The sequence below is a fragment of the Hemiscyllium ocellatum genome, chromosome 1 (genome assembly GCF_020745735.1).
Source record: "Hemiscyllium ocellatum isolate sHemOce1 chromosome 1, sHemOce1.pat.X.cur, whole genome shotgun sequence".
NCBI classification, from domain to species: domain Eukaryota; kingdom Metazoa; phylum Chordata; class Chondrichthyes; order Orectolobiformes; family Hemiscylliidae; genus Hemiscyllium; species Hemiscyllium ocellatum.
Genome location: NC_083401.1, coordinates 166,914,355 through 166,938,702, shown reverse-complemented (window position 1 = coordinate 166,938,702; position 24,348 = coordinate 166,914,355). Strand labels below are relative to the sequence as shown.

At 44.3% G+C, this 24,348-nt stretch overlaps 1 protein-coding gene across 1 annotated transcript in view; it reads left to right on the top strand.

Annotated features, from left to right (window-relative positions):
* Positions 1 to 12,659: 12,659 nt before the first annotated feature.
* The window catches only part of dchs2 (dachsous cadherin-related 2), a 173,345-nt gene continuing 161,656 nt past the window's right edge, over positions 12,660 to 24,348 (top strand). The window contains 1 exon segment of the mRNA XM_060831034.1: positions 12,660 to 14,429. Within this exon segment, the coding sequence (XP_060687017.1) occupies positions 12,660 to 14,429 (1,770 nt within the window).

Sequence of the window (24,348 nt, the reverse complement as noted above, 5' to 3'; positions counted from 1 at the left end):
AGACGGTGTTATTTTCTGGGTCTGTAGATTGTGAAGGAGCAAAAATGGCCTTTGCAATGATATGTATTTCTTCTCAGATGTGAGAGTTTAAAGAGAGTTTAAGGGTTACTGCGGATTATATCTGCCATAAATGCTGTTGGATGCTAACCTTATCAGATCGAGTGTATCGGTTAGAGAGACAGATAGGAGCGATGAGGAATTTGCAACAGTATGTGATGGATGGCAGTTATAGGAAGGGGGGGAAAGTCTCAGATACAGTCATATAGATGGGTTAACTCCAGGAAGGGTGAGAGAGGTCAGCACCTAGGGCAGGAGTCTTTTGTGGATATACCCAATTCAAACAGATATGCTGTTTTGGAAAATGTAGGGGGTGATGGATTCTCAGGGGAACGTAGCACGAAAAGCCAAGTTTCTGGTATTGAGACTGGCTCTAATGCAACAAAGGGTATGTCAGCTTCCAAGAGATCAATTGTGTTAGGGGATTCTGTAGTCAGAGGTACAGACAGACGTTTCTGTGGCCAGCAGAGAAAAAGCACAATGGTGTGTTGTTTCCCTAGTGCCAGGATCAAGGATGTCTCAGAGAGGGTGCTGAATGTTCTCATGGGGGTTGTATTCATTGGAGTTTAGAAGATGGGATTGTATTCATTGGAGTTTAGAAGATTAAGGGGAGGTTTAATAGAAACTTACAAGATAATATATAGGTTAGAAAGGGTGGACGCTAGGAAATTGTTTCCGTTAGGTGAGGAGACTGGGACCCGTGGACACAGCCTTAGAATTAGAGGGGATCAATTCAGAACAGAAATGCGGAGACATTTCTTCAGCCAGAGAGTGGTGGGCTGTGGAATTCATTGCTGCAGAGTGCAGTGGAGGCCGGCACGCTAAATGTCTTCAAGGCAGAGATTGATAAATTCTTGATGTCACAAGGAATTAAGGACTACGGGGAGAATGCTGCTAAGTGGAGTTGAAATGCCCTTCAGCCATGATTGAATGGCGGAGTGGACTCAATGGGCTGAATGGCCTTACTTCCACTCCTATGTCTTATGTCTTATGGGGGTGAGGGGCCAGCAGGTCATTGTCCATATTGGAACCAACAATATAGGAAGGGAAAATGTTGAGATTCTGAAGGGAGATTACAGAGAGTTAGGCAGAAATTTAAAAAGGAGGTCCTCAAGGGTAGTAATATCTGGATTACTCCCAGTGCTATGAGCTAGTGAGGGCAGGAATAGGAGGATGGAGCAGATTAATGCATGGCTGAGGAGCTGGTGTATGGGAGAAGGATTCACATTTTTGGATCATTGGAATCTCTTTTGGAGTAGAAGTGACCTGTACATGAAGGATGGATTGCACCTAAATTGGAAGGGGACTAATATACTGGCAGGGAAATTTGCTAGAAACTGCTCGGGAAGATTTAAACTATAAGGCGGGGAGGGGTGCAACTCAGGAAGATAGTGAGGAAAGAGATTGATCTGAAGCGGGAACAGCCGAGAACAGAAGTAAGTCAAACAGTCAGGGCAGGCAGGGACAAGGTAGGACTAATAAATTAAACTGCATTTATTTCAATGCAAGGGGCCTAACAGGGAAGGCAGATGAACTCAGGGCATGGTTAGGAACATGGGATTGGGATATCATAGCAATGACCGAAACATGGCACAGGGATGGGCAGGACTGGTAGCTTAATGTTCCAGGATATAAATGCTACAGGAAGGATAGAAAGGGAGGCAAGAGAGGAGGGGGAGTGGCATTTTTGATAAGGGATGGTATTACAGTTGTGCTGAGAGAGGATATTCCTGGAAATACATGCAAGAAAGTTATTTGGGTGGAACTGAGAAATAAGAAAGGGATGATCACCGTTTTGGGATTGTATTATAGACCTCCCAATAGTCAGAGGGAAATTGAGAAACAAACTTGTAAGGAGATCTCAGCTACCTGTAAGAATAATAGGGTAGTTATGGTAGGGGATTTTAACTTTCCAAACATCGATTGGGACTGCCATAGTGTTAAGGGTTTAGATGGAGAGGAATTTCTTAAGTGTGTACAAGACAATTTTCTGATTCAGTATGTGGATGTACCTACTAGAGAGGGTGCAAAACTTGACCTACTCTTGGGAAATAAGGCAGGGCAGGTGACTGAGGTGTCAGTGGGGGAGCACTCTGGGGCCAGCGACCATAATTCTATTCGTTCTAAAATAGAGATGGAAAGGGATAGACCAGATCCAAAAGTTGAAGTCCTAAATTGGAGAAAGGCCAATTTTGTTGGTATTAGGTAAGAACTTATGAAAGCTGATTGGAGGCAGATATTCGCAGGTAAAGGGACGGCTGGAAAATGGGAAGCCTTCAGAAATGAGATAACAAGAATCCAGAGAAAGTATATTCCTGTCAGGGTGAAAGGCTGGTAGGTGTAGGGAATGCTGGATGACTAAAGAAATTGAGGGTTTGGTTAAGAAGAAGAAGAAAAAGAAGGAAGCATATGTCAGGTATAGACAGGATAGATCGAGTGAATCCTTAAAAGAATATAAAGAAAGTAGGAGTATACTTAAGAGGGAAATCAGGAGGGCAAAACAGGGACATGAGATAGCTTTGACAAATAGAATTAAGGAGAATCCAAAGGGTTTTTATAAATATATTAAGGACAAAAGGGGAACTAGCGAGAAAATAGGGCCCCTCAAAGATCAGCAAGACGGCCTTTGTGTGGAGCCACAGAAAATGGGGGAGATACTAAATGAATATTTTGCATCAGTATTTACTGTGGAAAAGGATATGGAAGCTATAGACTGTAGGGAAATAGATGGTGACATCTTGGAAAATGTCCAGTTTACAGAGGAGGAAGTGCTGGATGTCTTGAAACAATTAAAAGTGGCTAAATCCCCAGGACCTGATCAGGTGTACCCAAGAACTCTGTGGGAAGCTAGAGAAGTGATTGCTGGGCCTCTTGTTGAGATATTTGTATCATCAATAGTCACAGGTGAGGTGCTGGAAGATTGGAGGTTTGCAAACGTGGTGCCACTGTTTAAGAAGGGCGGTAAAGACAAGCCAGAGAACTATAGACCGGTGGGCCTGACCTCAGTGGTGGGCAAGTTGTTGGAGGGAATCCTGAGGGACAGGATGTACATGTATTTGGAAAGGCAAGGACTGATTAGGGATGGTCAACATGGCTTTGTGCGTGGGAAATCATGTCTCACAAACTTGATTGAATTTTTTGAAGAAGTAACAAAGAAGATTGATGAGGGCACAGCAGTAGATGTGATCTATATGGACTTCAGTAAGGCGTTCAACAAGATTTCCCATGGGAGACTGATTAGCAAGGTTAGATCGCATGGAATACAGGGAGGACTGGCCATTTGGATACAGAATTGGCTCAAAGGTAGAAGACAGAGGGTGGTGATGGAGGATTGTTTTTCAGACTGGAGGCCTGTGACCAATGGAATACCACAAGGATCAGTGCCTGGCCCTCTACTTTTTGTTATTTACATAAATGATTTGGATGCATGCATAAGAGATACAGTTAGTAAGTTTGCAGATGACACCAAAATTGGAGCTGTATTGTTCTAACATTAAATGTGTCAAATAAACAATAATATTGTGTATCATTATTAAGAATCAACTTTCAGTTCTTTTGCTGAATATAATGGCACCTCAGATGGGACCTCAATTAGAAGTGACTTAGTTGTACCGAGATAGAATCCCTATGAATCTGATATTCCTTGAGATTTCGCCTGAGGCAGTCCCGTGCAAAGGCCAGAAGTTCAATTACATCGATTGGAATAGAAAAGGTTAAAACCGAATTGTTCTTTAAATAATAAAGCTAAAAGGTGTTTACTCCTAACCCAGCAAACGACTGTTTCCCTTTTGTATTTGGAATAGGTCAGATAAATACTGAAAATCAGTGGAGACCAAGTGGGATTAGCACTGGAAAATACCGAAAACCATGCCCTCAGTCTAATCCACCCCCCGCCCCCCCTCTCCCCGCCCAATATCCTGTAGGGTATTTTTGGTAATGGCAGAGAAAAGTACTAGGGTAGAGAATTGGACCGTATGGGAAAAAAAAACTCAGACAATATATCAATGAGAAAAAATGGTCCATATGGACGGAATTTTGTTGCAATGATAAAACGGGATCAGGATCCCGAGAGCAGAAGTATTGGGATGATCTTAGGAAAACTGAAGGGAAGCGGGCTTCCACACTTAAGAAGGTTACAGTGATAATGTAATATTTAGGGAAGTTATTAGGGGAAGAGCAGGAGTTAAAAACCGTCGAGAACGAACTATTGGACGTGAAAAGGGAGATCACAGAATTAAAGCTGAAAAATGCCGCTCAGGACCAGAGGAATCAGCCAAAGCTGTTCCACATGGGGCAAATCCAGTCCCAATGTGAACGAACATATCAGGATACTCAGCGCGCAGTGTTAGAGAGAGGCCGCTGAGAAAGAAATAAAATAATTGAGAAATAAATGTGCAGATTTGCAAGCAGACCAGACAGAAAAAAAGACAGGCAGCCGTAGATCACACCACGTGCCTGCAGAAGATCAATAAATTAAAAGCGTGTGGAATACTATGGAAATAGAATAATATTCGCATGCGGAGAGGTTAGGGAGAAGATGAACAAGGGATAGACTGGGATGAGCTCAGGGAAGACGCGCAGAAATCCGCCAGCAGTACAGAGGATTGGGGACCCACCTGTACATTTCCCAAAGGAGTCAACTCCTTCTGCGCCCCTGCGAACATCCTGCCCCCCCACCCCCGGTCACAATGAACCTGATTATAAGTGAAAGGTGGTTTGGGAACGCAAAGCCCTGGCAATCACATACACCACCCCATTTATGGTGGTACAGTTAGCAGAGATCGCAAAAACAATTCCTGAATTTGACCATCAGCTGTTTGTGTTCTTTAAGACGGTCAGGTAGCAGAATGTTTTATGTGGGCTGGACAAGAGAGGAGGTGTAACTCACTGTAATGTGTTCAAAACAGTCAGTGCACTCTACAATCCCAGCACCACAAAATGTGGGAGATGGAACCCTCACTGGCATGAAAACAGTGACCCTAACTGCAATGGGCTATTAAAAGGGAGATCCCGTAGACTAGTTAAACAAGTGTGGGCTAAATAGGGGGAATTCCCAACAGCCTTTGCCAGTTGCTTATGGGTGCACTTTACAGGAGTCTGCGGTGACTTAGACAGCAGTCAGTTATCCAAGGCTGACTTAGCTAAATGGGACTCTAGTTTTCCATGTCACCAAGGAGAGCAGGAAGGCCTGTGTGAATTTTGACCCCACAGAGCCAGGCCACAATAAGGCATAGTTGCTGAGGAGAATGTTCCAGGTTTGGGAGGAAGAAGCCCATGAATTGAATAAAAACAAGATGGATAAAGGAGGAAAAATGCTTCCTTTCCAAACCTCCAACCAGGGTCCGGGGTGGAGGAGTGAAGGAAAAGGGGGGGGGGGGGGGGGGAGGTTGGGGGTAGTTGGAGGTGAGGGGGACTCTTACCCAAGGAACCCAATTCCACCATAAACAGCCCCAGGGAGAGATAGGTGGAACACTTGGCAGCCAGCACAGTACTGCCACAGCTGACACACAAGGGACTATGCGTGAGAAAGTCGAGCCCATGCTTGACTGCACCCACAGCCACAGGGACCACGGACCGTAACAGGACTAAGAGATGATAGATGGATTTACCAACTCATGTTGAAGGTCCAATTTGGCAGGCCTGTGGACACTAATCAACCCATGTACCCCCCACTACCAGCCTATGAGGTATCCGCATGACAGTGTCACTCCTCTGCTTCCCCAGTGTGGGTATGCAACATGATGTGCGATAGTGTAGGTAGACCACTAGTCAATCGTGAGCTAAGAGGCCACCCTACAGAATTTCTTCACGATACCAGAAGTTCCCACACAACCCTGAATACCTTGAGATTTAATGATCAACACAGCCACTCTCACCGCTTTAATATGTTTGGTGGGTGACACTGTTCTAGACCAAATTACAAGACCAAGGGCACCCATGATATATCCTGCTGAACACCTCGTCATAGCCCTTCTTCATCGTCACTTGTCTTAAATCATTGGTTGTCATGACCACCTCATTTCAGTCTTCCCTGACCACTTCATGGTTGGGTCATTTCAACCACCCTAACCCCTACCACTAGAAACCGAGGTTGCAACCCACCAGACCTCTAAATTCGACTCAACATTCCACATAGGATTCCCTTCCTATGCTTTTGTTTGTCATTTGTTTCTGAAAAAAAAAGTGGGCGAGGGTTAGGGCATATACATCATAGACATTACATTAGTTCAAAACTATTCAGATATTGGACCAAGATAACAACGGAAACAATGTTGATCTCTGTTCAGGACAACCATGACTGCACAAGACACAATCAAGATATACCTCATCGGGATCATAATCATTATTGGGAAATACATGCGTGAACTATCAAACAAACTAAATCTGGAGGCTTCACTCAACTTAGTCTCCCCGAACTTATTGGAACTTGTAAATGTTTGACCAGACTTAGTGAATCTTAATTGCCATTGTGCATAAAATGTTCAGTAATAAGTTTTCTCTTTTTGCAATTTTATAACATTGACTTTTCCATTTTATTCTTTATTATGATTTTTTTTTATTCAGTCACTTCGCCAATATATACAGAGGATATTCACTGGATTTACAATGTTTGAGTCTTCGTTATGAAAATCTTTTTCCAAGTTTTTCTCATGGTTTGACAACGTTTCTTTCGATATAAATTTTTAGTATTTATTAATATTTTATTTTTGTGTGGTTTTATTATGATTTTGATCTGTATTTGCCCATTTCTCCTTTTTTTAGTTTACTATGTTTGCTCGATTCTTATATGTCATCTGTAACAGTGTCATGGTTTGAGTATATATTATGCTTTGCTTGAGCTTGGATGATTGTGTACTTGCCACACAAGAGTTTGGTCTTTTATTATATGATCCATCATGCTTCGCGTTCAGGATCAAGAGGAGGGACTCTGGCTCAACAGATCTCTCAAAATGATAAATTTATGACAAATTTGATAAAGTGGACAAGGACTAAAATATGCTGGGAAATGAAGCCAGCCTTGGTTAAAGTTACTGTGTCAATCCACACGCTGCAGCTACCTCCAGACAGTTTGCAAACAAACCTGGTAGCTGCAGACCCTACAATAAATACCTGAAAATGGATTTGAATGGGATGTTGCCCTCAACACAATCGGAAACATTGAGGTGTGTACCAGACACAGAGGTGCCTCCGCACCCTTATTTGGAGGAGGCTACGTGTACTCAGCACCTCCAGTAATGCTATCAGCATGCTAACACCCGGTTGGATCCAAATGATCATGATGATTAAATCTAATTGATCCATTGGAGAATACTCAAGACCCTCCCAAAAGGGCACAAAGACTTTGGAATATAAGAGTCATTGCCACAGGAGTGGTAACTCGAGTGCTAACTGGAGAGTGGTAATTCAAGAATAACCACTGAAAGAGAAGACATCTCTGACACCTTTGGGAGCAGACCACATGCCATCATCACATAGAGCCCAGCCAAGTTCTAGTGTGGTGGTATACAATTATGCAAAGTTAAGGTAAAGAATATGATGGTTTGTAGTGTTTATCGTTTGCTTATAGTATACTTTATTGTTCTAATATTAATTGTGTCAAATAAACAAGTATTATTGTGCATCAATATTATGAGTCGACTAAATAAAAGAATTTAAACACACTGTATGGCAGGTGCAACTCAGAACAATCTAGACTGTGTACACCACAATGAAAAAGGATTTATTAACAAATAATGAGATTACTGAACAAGGAAGTGATAACGCTAATCAAACACAGTTCTATCAAGCTTTAGATGATACCTCGGATGAAACAGTTCTTTCTTACAGATAGGCATTATTTTCCAGATTGAGTAATGAACTGCAGTCTTGTGGTATTTGCAAATGGTTTTGTAAGGTGAAAAAACTTCTACTGGTGGGGGTTCTTAATTCAATGATTAAAGATCATCGTCAACAGGATAAATTGGGATTTTTAGAATATAGAACTGTATAACACAGTACAGGCCCTTTGGTCCTCGATGCTGCTCCGACCTTTTATCCTACTCAAAGATCAAACTAACCAACATACCCTACATTTTACTATAAACTGTGCCTGTCCAAGAGTTGCTTAAATGTCCCTCATTGTATCTGACTCTACTGCCACTGCTGGCAGTCCATTCCACACACACACACCACTCACTGTGTAAAGAACCTACCTCTGACATCTCCCCTAATCCTTCCTCCAATCACCTCAAAATTATGCCCCCTCATGATAGATATTTCCACCCTGGAAAAAAGTCTCTGCTAGCCACTCTATCTATGCCTCTCAAAATTCTTTACACCTCTATCAAGTCACCTCTCGCCCTTCTTCCCTTTAATGAGAAAAGCCCGAGCTTCCTCAACCTTTCTTCATGACATGCACTCCAGTCCAGGCAGCATCCTGGTAAATTTCCTCTGTACCCTCTCTAAAGCTTTCATATCCTTTCTATAATGAGGCAACCAGAAGAGAACACAATATTACAATATTCCAAGTGTGGTCTAACTGGGGCTTTGTAGAGCTGCAACATAACCTCGCGATTCTTAAACTCAATCCCCCTGCTAATGAAAGTCAAACACCTTACGCCTTATTACACAACCCTGTCAACTTGAGTGGCAACTTTGAGGAATAACCTGCCCCTCTCAAAGCTGTGCTGACTATCTCTAATCAAGCTATGCTTTTCCAAATAATCATACACCCTATCAGTCAGAATCCTCTCCTCTGATGTAAGACTGACTGAAAGGAAAATATTGTAGAAGAGAAGACTGAGATACAGACTATTAGACTTGAAAGGATTGAGGCTAGTAAGGAGGAGGTGTTATCAATTCTAGAAGGTGTGAGAGTAGGTAAGTCCCTTGGGCCAGGTGAGATTTATCCGAAGATTCTCTGGGAAGCAAGGGCAGAGATGGCGGAGACTTTGGCCATGATCTTTGAGTCCTCATTGTCTACAGGTTTAGTACCAGCGGACTGGAGGATTGTAAGTGTTGTGCCCTTGTTCAAGAAGGGCAGTAGAGATGACCCAAGTAATTACAGACCAGTGAGCCTTATGTTTGTTGTAGGGAGAGTTTTGGGAAGGATTATATGAGAAAAGATTTATAATCATCTAGCAAGCAACAATTTGATTGTAGATGGTCAGCATGATTTTGTCAAGGGCAGGTCATGTCTCACAAAACTGAGTTTTTTGAGAAGGTGACCAAGCATGTAGATGACGGTAGGGCAATTGACATGGTGTACATGGACTTCAGTTCCACATGGTAGGATTTTGGAGAAAATGTGGAAACATGTGATTCAGGATGATTTAGCTGTTTGGATTGGAAACTGGCTTTCTGTAAGAAGGCAGCAAGTGGTGGTTGATGGAAAATATTCAGCCTGATGTCCAGTTATTAGTGGTGGGCCGCAAGGATCTGTTTTGGGACTACTGCTTTTTGTTATTTTTATAAATGACTTGGACGCAGGCATAGGTTGGTGGGTAAGTTTGCAGATGACACTAAAGTCAGTGGAGTGGTGGACAGTGTGGAAAAATGTTGCAGGTTGCGAGGGCATTGTATAAATTGCAGAATTGGACTGAGAGGTGGCAAATGGGAGTTCAATGCAGATAAATGTGAGGTGATTCACTTTGGGAAGAATAACAGGAAGGCAGAATACTGGGTCAATGGAAAGATTCTTGGTAGTCTGGATGTGCAGAGGGATCTTGTGTCTGTGCACATAGATCCCTGAAGTTGCCACCCAGGTTGATAATGCTGTTAAGAAGGCATACTTAGGTTTTATTGGTAAAGGGATTGAGTTCCGGAGCTGTGATGTCGTAAACTGTACAAAACGCTAGTGCAGTCTCACTTAGAATATTGTGTACAATTCTGGTTGCCCCATTACAGGAAGCATATGGAAGCATTGGAAAAGGTGCAGAAGAAATTTACCAGGATGTTGCCTGGTCTGGAGTAAAAGTCATATGAGGAAAGGCTGAGGGACTTGGGTTTGTTCTCACTGAAGAGAAGGCGGCTAAGAGGGGATTTAATAGAGACATTCAAGACAGGGCGGACAGTGAGAGTCTTTTTCCTAAGGTGATGATGTCAGCTTGTACAATTTAAGACTGTTGTCAGAGACAGGTTCTTTATTCAGAGAGTGGCAAGGGTGTGGAATGTCCTGCCTACCAGCATAGTTAACTCAGCCACATTAGGGGCATTTAAATAGTCCTTGGACAAGCATATGGATGATGATGTGATAATATAGGGATATGGGCTTAATTAGTTCACAGGTCAGCACTACATTGAGGCCTGAAGGTCCTACTCTGCGTGGTATTGTTCTATATCTGCATTCCTAGGATTATCCCCATTCCCTTTCTTGAACAAAGGAATAACTTTTGCCACTCTTCAATCAGCTGGTACTACTCCAGTAGACAGTGAGCACGCAAAGATCATTGCCAAAGGCACAGCAATCTCTTCCCTCGCTTCCATTATAACTTTAGGTATATCCCATTTGGGCCAGGGACTTATCTATCTTCATGTTTTTTTCCAAATTTTCAGCATATCCTCCTTCTTAACATCAACCTGTTTGAGCGTATCAGCCTGTTTCATGCTGTCCTCAGAATTGACAAGGTTCCTCTCACTAGTGAATACTGAAGCTAATTATTCATTAAGGACCTCCCTATCTCCTCCAATTGCAGACACACTATCCCTGATCAGCTCTACCCTCACTCTGGCCATCCTCTTGCTCCTCTCGTAAGTGCAGAATGCTTTGGGGTTTTCCTTAATCCTACCTGACAAGATCCCTCATGCCTCCTTCTAGCTCTCCTAAGTCCATTCCTCAGTTCCTTCTTTGCTACCTTATAACCGTATACAGCCCTGTCTGTGATCCTTACTTCCTCAAGTAAGCTTCCTTCATCCTCTTGACTAGATGTTCCACATCTCTTGTCATCCAAGGTTCCTTCACCCTACCATCCCCTTCCTTGCCTCAGTGGGACAAATCTATCCAGTGCTCGCAGCAAACTCCATATTTCTGTTGTGATTGCCCTGAGAATATCTGTTCCCAATTTATGCTCTATAGTTCCTGCCTAATAGTATTGTAATTCCCCCTCCCCCAAATAAATACTTTCCCATACCATCTGCACCTATCCCTCTCCATGACTATAGTAAAGGTCAGGGAGTTGAGATCACTATCACCAAAATGCTCTCTCTCACCCAGGGATCTGATACCTGACTTGGTTCATTGCACCAAATACAATATGGCCTCCCCTTTAGACAACCTATCTACAAATTGAGTCAGGAATCCTTCCTGGACACACCTGACAAAAATCTGCTCTACCAAACTGTTTACACTAAGGAGGTTCCAATCAATATCAGGGAACTTTAAGTCACCCATAACAATAACCTTGATACTTCTGCACCTTTACAAAACCTGCCTCCCAATCCGCTTTGTTGCTACTGGGGGGATCTGTAGAAAACTCCCAATAAAGTTACTGCTCCTTTCCTGTTTCTGACTTCCACCCATACTGACTAAGTGGACAAACCCACCTCGAGGACTTCTCTTTCTGCAGCTATGATACTATCCATGATTAGCAATACCAGGACCTCTTTTAGCTCCCTCCCTATTCCTTTTGAAACATCTAAACCCTGGAACATCCAACAACCATTCGTGCCCCTGTGATATCCAAGCCTCTGCAATGACCACAACATTGTACCTCCAAGTAGTGATTAATGCTCTCAGATCATCACCCTTATTCCTGTTAAAATAGACACACTTCAATTCCATCACACTAACTGCAACTTTACCCTGTCAACTGTCTATCCTTCTTCACACACTGTCTGTCTGTTCACCAGCTACCCCTTCTGATTTTAGCTCCCACCCTCCTGCCAAACTAGTCTAAACCCTCCCAAAGAGTTCCAGGAAACCTCCTGCCCAGAATTTTGGAACCCCTCCAGTTCAGGTGCAACCCGTGGAAGGATTGTGGAAATATTTTTATTCGAACTTTTCAAAAAGGAATGGGAAGCATATTTATAAAAGGAAATATTTGCAAGGCTGTGGGGAAAGAGGCGGACGTAGGACTACACACAGAGAAGATGAGGGGAACGGTCATTTTTCTCTGATTAATCTTATGTATTGGATCGGAATGAAGTGTTGAATTCATCGGAGTAATACAAAGCGGACATTGTATATTGTTTTTATTTGACCAGCTGGAGTTCATCACGTTACACACGCCAGTTGTTGCAATTAGAGGCAAGACAACCAGCGAAAGAGAGCAGCCAAAGCGATCGCAAGATGACGCGGAGCTAGTTCAATACTCAATATCCACCAGTCAGTCTTGAAGTGTAGCAACTGAGCAAACCTGGATTTTACTGAATAACAATTGTGATCGTGACATATTGGACTCAGCGAGAGCAGAGAAGGGGAAATACAACCAGAAAAATATACGATAACATTTATTCTTAAACGAGAATTCAGCACCACGGCTGTACAGAAAAAGGTCATCTTTGATGCAAAGTGTCATCGGAAATACATGACTACCAGGTAGATGGTTATTATGCGAAGCGTCGATTCTTCCCTGTGAACGTTGGTTTATAATTATATTACACAACAACGGCAGTTAAGGGGGAAAATGCCAAAATGGGATCATCCTCAGGAAAACTGCTTAGTTGCATGCCTCATTCAAACTGTGTTACTTTTGGGGGTTTGTCAGGTTACCTTGTCAAACAGATTGCGTTTGTCTGTAGAGGAGGGACAACCCCCGGAGACTATTGTGGGGGACATCAGCGTTGCCTTGCCCAGTGAGGCATCAACTGGTGGCTACTTCATCTCGGAAGGCGAAGAGTCGGTTGTTCTCCGCGACCTGAAAGTGGACGGGGCCAGCGGGGTGATAAAGACGGCCAGAGTGCTGGACCGAGAGACCAGGGACCGCTACCAGTTCGTGGCGGTGACCGTGAGCGGGCACATGGTGACGGTGGAGATCACGGTGACGGACATCAATGACCATAGCCCGGTCTTCCCGAGGGACACGGTGCAGCTCAACATCTCGGAGCTGACCCCGAACGGGACACGGTTTCGGCTGGAGCCAGCCTGGGACCCGGACGCGGGCACCTTCAGCGTGCAGAGCTACGCGATCACGGCGGGGAACCCGGGGCTCTTTCAGCTCCGGCCCGGTAACGGACTCACCCGGGTCGAGCTGGTGCTGGGCGGCCTCCTGGACCGGGAGAACACGGAGTATTACTCGCTGACTGTGCAGGCTTCCGACGGGGGCAGTCCGCCGAGGACGGGCACCGTGCAGTTGGTTGTCCGAGTGCTGGACGAGAACGACAACCCGCCCCGCTTCGAGCGGACCGAGTATGAAGCGTGGGTCCGGGAGGATGCGGTACCGGGGACCCGGGTTATCCGGCTGCAGGCCAGCGACCCGGACCAGGGCACCAACGGCTTCGTCACCTACGAGATCGACCGCAGGCGCAGCGGGCCGAGCGGCCGGTTCGCCATCGAGAGCCGCAGCGGCGAGGTGCGGCTCCGCGGGCCACTCGACCGGGAGCGGCGGCCCCGCTACCAGCTGGTGATCCGGGCCTGCGACCACGGCTCCCCGGCCGGCCTGGGCAGCGCCTTTCTGTCGGTGCGGCTGCTCGACGTCAACGACAACCGGCCGTCCATCAGCATCGTGTACCTGAGCCCGAGCGGCCGGGCCGAGGTGTCGGAGGGAGCGGCCCCGGGGCAGCCGGTGGCCAGGGTTTCGGTGGGTGACCCGGACCTGGGAGAAGGCGGCGAGCTGCGGGTCTGGCTCCACGACGACGACATCGAGGGACCGAGCGGCGGTGGCAGCTTCCAGCTGCGACACACCCCGCTCGCCTCCATCTTCCTGCTGAGCGTCAACCGCCGCCTGGACCGCGAGCGCCGCCGCGCGCACCACCTCACCGTGCACGCCTCCGACTCCGCGCGCCCGCCGCTAACCTCGCGGCGCTCGCTGCAGCTGCACGTGGCCGACGTCAACGACAACGCCCCCGCCTTCGAGCGCGAGGTGTACGAGGCGCACGTGGCCGAGGGCCCACTTCCCGCCGGCATCCGGGCACCGCTGCTGCAGGTGAGTGCGCGGGACCCGGATGCCGGCGCCAACGGCACGGTCAGGTACGCCATCTTGGCGGAGGGAGCGCCGCCTGTCAGGGTCGACCCGCTGACGGGCTGGATCAGTGCCGCCGCGTGTCTGGATCGCGAGAGCCACGAGCTGATCCGCCTCTCGGTGGTCGCCCGGGATCTCGGTGAGCCGCCCCTCTCCTCCACCGCCAGCGTCCTGCTGCACGTCGACGATGTGAACGACAACGAGCCGGCCTTCGAGCGGCAGCTCTACACCGCGACTGTGCGGGAGCACACGGAGCCCGGCACCTGCTTCCTTCAGGTGAGACCCATCTCCCCAATGTAAAGGAGGCCGCATCGGGAGGAATGGATGCAAAAAATGACAGAATTATAGAATAGTTTCTATGATGGGCTTGCAGGGGCAGAGTCAGGGAACACACGCTTAGCAAAGAAAGAACCCTCCAAGATTCTAGGCACTGAGGGCGATATTAGTACAAATCCAGGATAGGCCAAGTGCTGGACTGGCTAGGTTGGTGTTTAAATTGCATGCAGAGCAGTGAGTCTGCTATCTCTGATAGGGTGGGCCAGCATCTGAGGCAATCTGGCTAGCAATTGCCCACTGTATTGAGCTTGTATTGTGAAGCCATCCTCAAGGCCAAGCATGTCTGAAACGTACATCAAAGAGGTGCTAGAATTGCAACATGTTTGCGTGATTTAAACAAGACTGTCCTTGGTATCAGCAGACATACAAAGCATAAACCCCACCAAGCGAACCGCATCCTCCCTCATGGTTCCTCAGGTAACTATAGGCCAGTTAGCTTAACACCTGGAGTCGGGAAAATGCCGCAGGCTATCCTTAAATAAGTAACAGTGGGACATTGGATGGAAAAGGTTCTATCAGGCAGACCCATTATGGATTCAGAATGGGAAGGTCGTGTTTGACAAACATACTGGAGTTTTTTGAGGATGTAACAAGCATGGTAGATGAAGGGGAATAGGTGGATGTTGTATACTTGGATTTCCGGAATGCATTCAATAAGGTGCTGTTAAAAGACTCATCGTTAAGATAAGAATGCATAGAGTTGCAGGGAGTGTGCTAGCATGGGTAAAGGATTGGTTAATGAATAGAAAGTAGAACATTGGGATAAATGGGTGTTACTCTGGTTAGGGATCAGTGGTGCACGGAGTGCCGCAGGAGTCTGTTTTGGGCCTGTAACTGTTCATGATATATAAATAAATGATTTAGAAGAGGAGACTGAGTGTAACAAATCCATGTTTGCTGATGACATTAAATTGAGTGGAAAGGCAGACTCTGCAGAGTTTATGGAGGATCTGCAGAGAGATTTAGATAGGTTAAATGACTTAAACAAGGGTCTGACAGTTGGAGTACAATGTTGGTAAAAATGAGGTTATCCACTTTGAAAGTAAAAATAGTAGGTCAGTATTATTTAAATGGTGGAAGATTGCAGCATGCTGTTGTGCAGAGGGACTTCAGAGTGCTTGTACATGAATCGTCATCAGTTGATATGCAGGTGCAACAGATAGTCAGGAAGACAAGCAGAATATTGGCATTCATTGCTAAAAGGATTGAATTTGAGAGCAGAGAGGTTCTGTTGCAATTATACAAGGTGTTGATGAAGCAGTACCTGGAGTATTGTGCGCAGCTCTGGATATACTGAGGAAGGATATACAGAGGAACTTCGATTATCTGAAGGACTTGGGTGAGGAACAGTTCCTTCGATAATTGAATGCCGGATAACCAAATGCCGGATAACTTAGTTTATCAAGGCATCAGGACCGTGTAATCTTGCCCGATAATCTGAAATTCGGATAATCGAGGTGCTTCTGTACTTGTTTTGGAGGCGGTGCAGAGGAGGTTCACCAGGTTGATTCTGAAGATGAGGGGTCATCTTATGAGGAAAAATTGAGCCGCCTGGGACTGTACTCGCTAGAATTTAGAAGAATGAGAGGGAATCTTAGAGAAACATACAAAATTATGAAATGGATAGATAAGGTAGAGACAGGCAAGTTGCTTCCAGTGATGGCTGAGACAAGGACGAGGGTACATGGCCTCAAGATTAGGGGAAGTGGATTTTGGACAGAGATGAAGAGGAACTGCTTTTCCTAGAGAGTAGTGAATCTATGGAATTCTTTGCCCAAGCAAGCAGTAGAAGCAGCTTCATTAAATATATTCAAGACAGTTGGATGAGTTTTTGCATGGTAAGGGAGTTAAGGGTTATGGGGATAATGCAGGTAAGGAGGGGCTGAGACGATGGATAGATCAACCATGATCTTAATTAATGGTAGAGTAGGCTTGATGGGCCAAATGCTTCTATTACTATGAAACATGAAGAAAGACAGGATCAACTGGGCTTGTATTCATTGGCATTTAGAATAATGAGGAGGGATCTCATAGAAACATATAAAATCCTGATTGGACTGGACGGGCTTGATGCGGGAAGAATGTTCCTGCTGTTGGGAAGTGCAGAACTAGGGGGCCATAGTCTAAGAATAAGGGGTAAGCCATTTCAGGACTGAGAGGAGGAAAAATTTCTTCACTCAGAGAGTTGTGAACCTGTGGAATTCCCTCTCACAGGAAGCTTTTGGGGCCAGTTCATTAAATATATTCAAGAGGGAGCTGGACATGGCCTTTATGGTTAAAGGCATCAAGGCATATGGAGATGGGATGGGTTTGGGATACTGTGGTTGCATGATCACCCATGATTGTATTAAATGGTGGTGCAGGCTCAAAGGGCTGAATGGCCTACTCCTGCACCTGTTTTCTATGTCTAGAATAGACTGAAATCTGGGAATGGATTCGTTGCAGAGTAATGAGAGTGCTTTTGAATGAGCCAAATGAAAATATCACCTGGGAAGCTTTAATTTGTTGGAGAAGACTTCAGTTGAGATCAGTTCCACAGCAGACTAAATGTCTTACCTATCTGACGCTGACTTTATAAAGGAATCTAGAGCTGAAAATGTGTTGCTGGAAAAGCGCAGCAGATCAGGCAGCATCCAAGGAGTAAGAGAATCGACGTTTCGGGCATGAGCCCTTCTTCAGGAATCTATCACTCACCTGCACAACGACCACGCCGCATGTGTCTCCGCCCCCACGCCAATTTCCGTTATGCCTTCCTTATAAAGGAATCTAGACAGGCATGTAAACTGTTCATGAGTGGGAAGAGGTTGAGGTGGCATTCTCAATTAATTAGTTCATGACGAAAAGAGAAAGGTGAAATAATTCATTCTTCCTGACACAGAGAGTTTGGAATTGTTTTCTTTCATTTTGATATAGTTGTTTCAGATTTAAGAATTAGAACAGTGCATTGAATTTAAAAACAAAATTACGGTAATTTGGAAAAACAATTGTTCCAAGTATAGGGGAGAAAAATGTCAGAAATATAATTGTGATTTTGTCTTATGATTGAAGTTTTAGACCTTAAAATCACTGTACTGGTTTGTGTTATTGAAGTTTCTATAAATGTGCATTGTTTTTCAGAAGTATTAGGAGAATATGTCCAGAGGATTATTGACTGAAATTTGCTGAACTTATTTGAGAGGGAGAAGATGTTGATGTTGGCCCAGTGGAAATGCTAAGCTACATCATACATTGAATAATTGTTGAATTCTATTATTTTTAGCTTGTACTGAACTGTGATTTTAGATTGAGAACAGTTGCCCTGTTAGCATTCTTCTGTGAAGCTCAGACGTTCCTATAATTTCAACTTTATAAGATTGTTTATTACAGTTATCCTAAATAAGTTTACAAGGTTCTGTTTGCATACTGTTTGAAACAAACTTATTGCATTATATCTAAAATGTGAATGTCTTGCAATAGAGTCATAGAGGTGTACAGCATGGAAACAGACCCTTCGGTCCAACCTGTCCATGCAGACCAGATATCCCAACCCAATCTAGTCCCACCTGCCAGCACCTGGCCCATATCCCTCAAAACCCTTCCTATTCATATACCCATCCAAATGCCTCTTAAATGTTGCAATTGTACCAGCCTCCACCACATCCTCTGGCAGCTCATTCCATACAAGTACCACCCTTTGCGTGAAAAAGTTGCCCCTTTGATCTCTTTTATATCTTTCCCCTCTAGCCCTAAACCTATGCCCTCTAGTTCTGGACTCCCCGACCCCATGGAAAAGACTTTGTCTATTTATCCTATCCATGCCCCTCATAATTTTGTAAACCTCTATAAGCTCACCCCTCAGCCTCCGACACTCCAGGGAAAACAGCCCCAGCCTGTTCAGCCTCTCCCTATAGCTCAAATCCTCCAACCCTGGCAACATCCTTGTAAATCTTTTCTGAACCATTTCAAGTTTCACAACATTTTTCTGATAGGAAGGAGACCAGAATTGCAAGCAATATTCCAACAGTGGCCTAACCAATGTCCTGTACAGCCGCAACATGACCTCCCAACTCCTGTACTCAATACTCTGACCAATAAGGGAAAGCATACCAAATGCCTTCTTCACTATCCTATCTACCTGCGACTCCACTTTCAAGGAGCTGTGAACCTGCACTCCAAGGTCTCTTTGTTCAGCAACACTCCCTAGGACCTTACCATTAAGTGTATAAGTCCTGCTAAGATTTACTTCCCAAAATGCAGCACCTTGCATTTATCTGAATTAAACTCCATCTGCCACTTCTCAGCCCATCTGGTCCAGATCCTATTGTAATCTGAGGTAACCCTCTTCGCTGCCCTCTGCACCTCCAGTTTTGGTGTCATCTGCAGACTAAACAAATTATTAGTATGGCCATATCCAGCAGGAAAATTTTGCCACTAAGCTCATCTCTATGGAATTATTATCCCACAGCTGCGATCCAAGGGCATATTGCCTGATCAGTACCAGGATTAAAGATATCTTGCAGCTGGGAAAGAATTTGGATTAAATTGGGGAGGACCAGTTGCTGAGGCACACATAGGAACAAACAATGTTGGTAGAACTGAAAATTGTGTTGGCTTGAGAGAGTTTGAGGAGATAAGGTCCAAATTACAAAAGAAAACACCAAACTACACTTAAAATTCTGAACCATTGTCAAATCATGGAGATCATATGTACATTATAGAGATACCTGTGATGCTGAGTGGATTTAAAATGTGAAAGATAAAATTTCAATTGGAATTCACAAGCAGTAAGTCTGAGCTGGAGGCAGTCACAGGAATGACATAGGTCTGTGGAAGTGAGTTTTGGGCAAATTCTTATCAAACATGAGGAACAACAACAAAAGTAATGATGATAAACAAGAAGAAAGATTAGGATAGAAATTCTGTTGGAGAGAGGAGCAGAACTTCTTTAATGTGAGGGCATACCTGGCAGGTTGTGGCAGTGAGTTAAACACTAAAATAAAACAAAGAACTGCAGATGCTGAAGATCTGAACCAAAAATAGAAATTGCTGGAGAAATGCAACAGGTCTGGCAGCATTTGTGAAGAGAAAGCAGTCTTAGCATTTCGAGTCCAATGGACCTTCGTCAAAACTCTGCTTTCTCTCAACAGATGCTACCAGACCTGTTGAATACTTCAAGAATTGCTGTTTTGCTTCAGATCTTCAGCGTCTGCAGGTTTTTTTTGTTTTATTGATGAAGGTTAAATATGCTGTGTTAGTCTGTTTATTATTTCCAATGTAAAATAGATCATTATTTTCTTGGGCCTACAAGAAGACCACGTTTCTAAAGAATTAAGAACATTAGCAAAGCAACTGAACCTTAATATTTCCGGAGTTTCTGGATTTCTCAAAGTATAAAGCTGTATAAAGTGAACCTTTATCAACTCCATCCAATAGTCAACATGGCTTTGTGCATGGGAAATCTTGTCTCTCAAACTTTATTGAATTTTTTTGAAGAAGTAACAAAGAGGATTGATGAGGGCAGAACGGTGGATGTGATCTATATGGACGTCAGTAAGGTGTTCGACAAGGTTCCCCATGGGAAACTGGTTAGCAAGGTTAGATCTCATGGAATACAGGGAGAACTAGCCATTTGGATACAGAACTGGCTCAAAGGTAGAAGACAGAGTGGTGGTGGAGGATTGTTTTTCAGACAGGAGGCCTGTGACCAGTGAAGTGCCACAAGGATCAGTGCTGGGTCCAGTACATTTCGTCATTATATAAATGATTTGGATGTGAGCATAAGAGGTATAAATGGTAAGTTTACAGATGACACTAAAATTAGAGGTGTAATGGACAGCGAAGAAGGTTACCTCAGATTACAACAGGATCTTGATCAGATAGGCCAGTGGACTGAGAAGTAGCAGATAAAGTTTAATTTAGATACATGTGAGGTGCTGCATTTTGGGAAAGCAAATCTTAGCAGGACTTGTACCCTTAATGGTCAGGTTCAAAGGAGTGATGCTGAACAAAGAGGCCTTGGAGTGCAGGTTCATAGTTCCTTGAAAGCGGAATCGCAGGTAAATAGGATAGTGAAGAAAGCATTTGGTATGCTCTCCTTTATTGGTCAGAGTATTGAGTACAGGGGTTGAGAAGTCATGTTGCAGCTGTACAGGACATTAGTTAGGCCACTTTTGGAATGTTGCCAAGATTGGAGGATTTGAGCTATGGGGGAGGTTGAATAGGCTGGGACTGTTTTCCCTGGAGCGTCGGTGGCTGAGGGGTGACCTTATAGAGGTTTATAAAATCATGAGAGGCATGGATAAGGTAACTAGACAAAGTCTTTTCCTGGAGTGGGGGAGTCCAGAACGAGAGGGCATAGGTTAGGATGAGAGGGGGAAAGATATAAAAGAGACCTAAGGGGCAACATTTTCACACAGGGTGGTACGTGTATGGAATGAGCTGCCAGAGGAAGCGGTAGAGGCTAGTACAATTGCAACTTTTAAAAGGCATTTGGATGGGTATATGAATGGAAGGATTTGGAGGGATATGGGCCAGGTGCTGGCAGTTGGGTCTAGATTGGGTTGGGATATCTAGTTGGCATGGATGAGTTGGACCGAAGGGTCTGTTTCTGTGCTGTACACCTCTATGACTCTGTGAATATGAGCAAATATGAACAGAAGGAAATAATATTCTGTTTAGCTGAAACTGTGCACTTGCAAGACTGGAAGCTATCCTGCTTACCTGATTTGGTGTGGTCCCAATTAATGGACTATTATTAGGAGTGATGTGGAGGCACTGGTGTTGGACTGAGTTGGACAAGGTCAAAAATCACATGACACCAAGTTATAGTCCAGTGGGTTTATTTGAAAGCACTAGTATTTGGAGCACTGTTCCTTCATCAGGTATTAGTGAGAGAAGAAGACATTAGAACACAGAATTTGTAAGGATAAATTAAAGCATCATACAAGTCATGCACACCTAAGATGGCTCTTAAGTCTTTAATCAGTTAGAATGAAGGTGCAAGTTTTGGTTGATTAATACACAAATCCCAGAATTTCTTTTAAGTCATTGCCCTGAGATAACTTAAGATGTTATCAATATGAAGGAGATGACACCTCTGGTCAGACAGTGTATTTTAGGTGTGAGGTCTTGTTTGGAATTTGTCAGTGTCTTTTCTTTCCAAAGTAGGAGTTTATAAACTGCCACATTTACTGACTGTCTACAAATTGTGTGCTTTTGAACAAAATAGAATGAATCTGCAAATGCAGACTCACCCCACAGATTTATTTACAATCACTCCTCGACATACGAATGACCCCGTTCATGAACAAATCGACTTATGAACAGGATTGTACGTAAAATTTTGATTCAACATATGTACAAAATTCAAGGTACGAACACACAAAGTCCATGTGCGACCACGTGGTTTCATTGTTCTGCTTTGCTATGCACTTGTTGAACGCAAAAGCTCTTGGGCCCCGCATGATCTCATTTAGTTCATCTTTGGCGCGTGCGCTGTGAACAGCGTTCGTTGCTACGCCCAAGCATTCTTAATGCTATCCGAACAATGGGAAAAATTGATTCAGTTCGCGAACTGGGTCCCGGAACAGATTAAGTTCGGAACTCGAGGCGCTAGTGTGTGTGTGTGTGTGTGTGTGTGTGTGTGTGTGTGTGTGTGTGTGTGTGTGTTATATATACTGAGACTGTGTGTTTGAGAGATGCTGTGTGTGTGTTTGAGAGAATGTTTGCGAGTGTGAGGGTGTACTGCGTATGCATCTGAGAGAGTGTGAGTAGATGTGTATGAGAGAGAGTCTGTGTGACTGTGTTTGTGAGAGAGAGAGTGCCTGTGTGAGTGTAGAGTATGGTGGAGTCACCTGTAGTGCTACATGAACCCAAGAGCCCAATTCATGTCACACTACAGCTGACTCTGCCATACTATGCACTCTCTCTCAGACATACACACTGACCCTCTCGCATGCACACTCACTCTCACGCACATACTCTCACACACACTCTCTCAGATGCATACACTCCCTCACTTGTATACAGTCTCAAATACATGTGCGCGTGCATTTGCAGATTCGTCCTACTTTGTATTTTGTTCAAAAAGCACACAATTTGTAGACAGTCAATGTGGCATTTTATAAACTCCTACTTTGGAAAGAAAAGACACAGACAGATTCCAAACAAGACCTCACACCTAAAACACATTGTCTGACTGGAGGTGTCACCTCCTTCATAACACCTTAAGTTATCTCAGGGCATAGACTTGAAAGAAATTCTGGGATTTGCATATTAATCAATCGAAACCTGGACCTTCATTCTAACTGATTAAATATTTAAGAGCCATCTTAGGTGTGTTCAATTCATTCACATGAGTTGCATGACCTTTCAATCTTTTTCTTATCTGCGCCTAAAGTCTTCCTCTCTCACTTACACCTGATGAAGGAGCAGTGCTCCGAAAGCTAGTATTTTCAAATAAACCCGTTGGACTATAACCTGGTGGCATGTGATTTTTGACCTTGTTATTAGGAGAGCAGGGCTACCTCTTAGACTCCTGACCACAGTGGAGAATCTTAACCTGACAATGAATGAAATCAGATGAGCTATAAGCTTTTCAATGCAGCTAACTAGCCTACACAGAACTTTCAAACTTTGTTTACATTGCTTAGATTGGTACAGATGATGCTGCTTTTACACCTCTGAAGAGTTATTTTGAGATTATTTTTCTGTCAGGTGTCAGTTATAGTCATACAGCATGGAAACAGACCCTTCAATCCAATCTATCCATGCCAACCAGGTATCCTAAACTGAACAAATCCCATTTTTCTGCATTTGGCCCATATCCCTCTAGACTCTTCTTGTTCATGTACCTGTCCAAATGTTTTTTAACAATTGTAATTGTACCCACCTCTACTACCTCCTCAGATAACTCATTCTATACATGCATCACCCTCTGTTAAAAAGGTAACCCTCAGACCATTTTTAAATCTTGCCTTGCTCACCTTAAACCTATGCCTTCTAGTTTTGAACTCCCATCCCTTTGGAAAAAGAACTTGGCTGTTCACCCAATCTGTGCCTCTCCTGATTTTACAAATCTCTAAGTTCACCCCCTCAACCTCCTACACTCCAGGGAAAAATGTTCCAGCCTATCCAACCTCTCCTTACAGCTCCAATCCTCCAGTCCCAGCAATGTCCTTGTAAATTTTTTCTGTACTTTTTCCAATTTAACAACATCCTTTCTTTAGTAGGACAAGCACGGTGGCTCAGTGGTTAGCACTGCAGCCTCACAGCACCAGGGACTCTGGTTCGATTCCAGTCTGTGTGGAATTTACACGTCCTCCACGCATCTGTGTGGGTTTCTTCCGGGTGTTCTGGTTTCCTCCTACAGTCCAAAGATGTGCAGGTCAGGTGAATTGGCCATGCTAAATTGCCCGTCATGTTAGGCGTATTAGTCTGAGGGAAATGGGTCTGGATGGGTTACTCTCTGGAGGGTCGGTGTGGACTGGTTGAGTCAAATGGCCTTTTCCACAATAGGCAATCTAACCTAAACCAGAACTGTTTGTAGTACTCGAAAAGAGGCCTCACCGATGTCTTCTATATCTGCAACATGACGTCTCAACTCTGATACTCAATGCTCTGAACAATGAAGGGAGTCATGCCAAATGCCTCCTTCACCACCCTGTGACGTCAATTTTAAGGAACTATGAACCTGCACTCGTAGGTCTCTGTTCACCCAGGGCCCTACCATTAACTGTAAGTTCTGTCCTGGTTTGAACAAACTCCTTGAGGGCAGAGAAAAGTGAAGACTAAGTTCAGCTTTACAGCTTTGTTCATTGGTACAAGTCCTTTCCAATAGGAATCACAAAGTGACAACCCTCTATGAGAGAGTTGTCCAGAT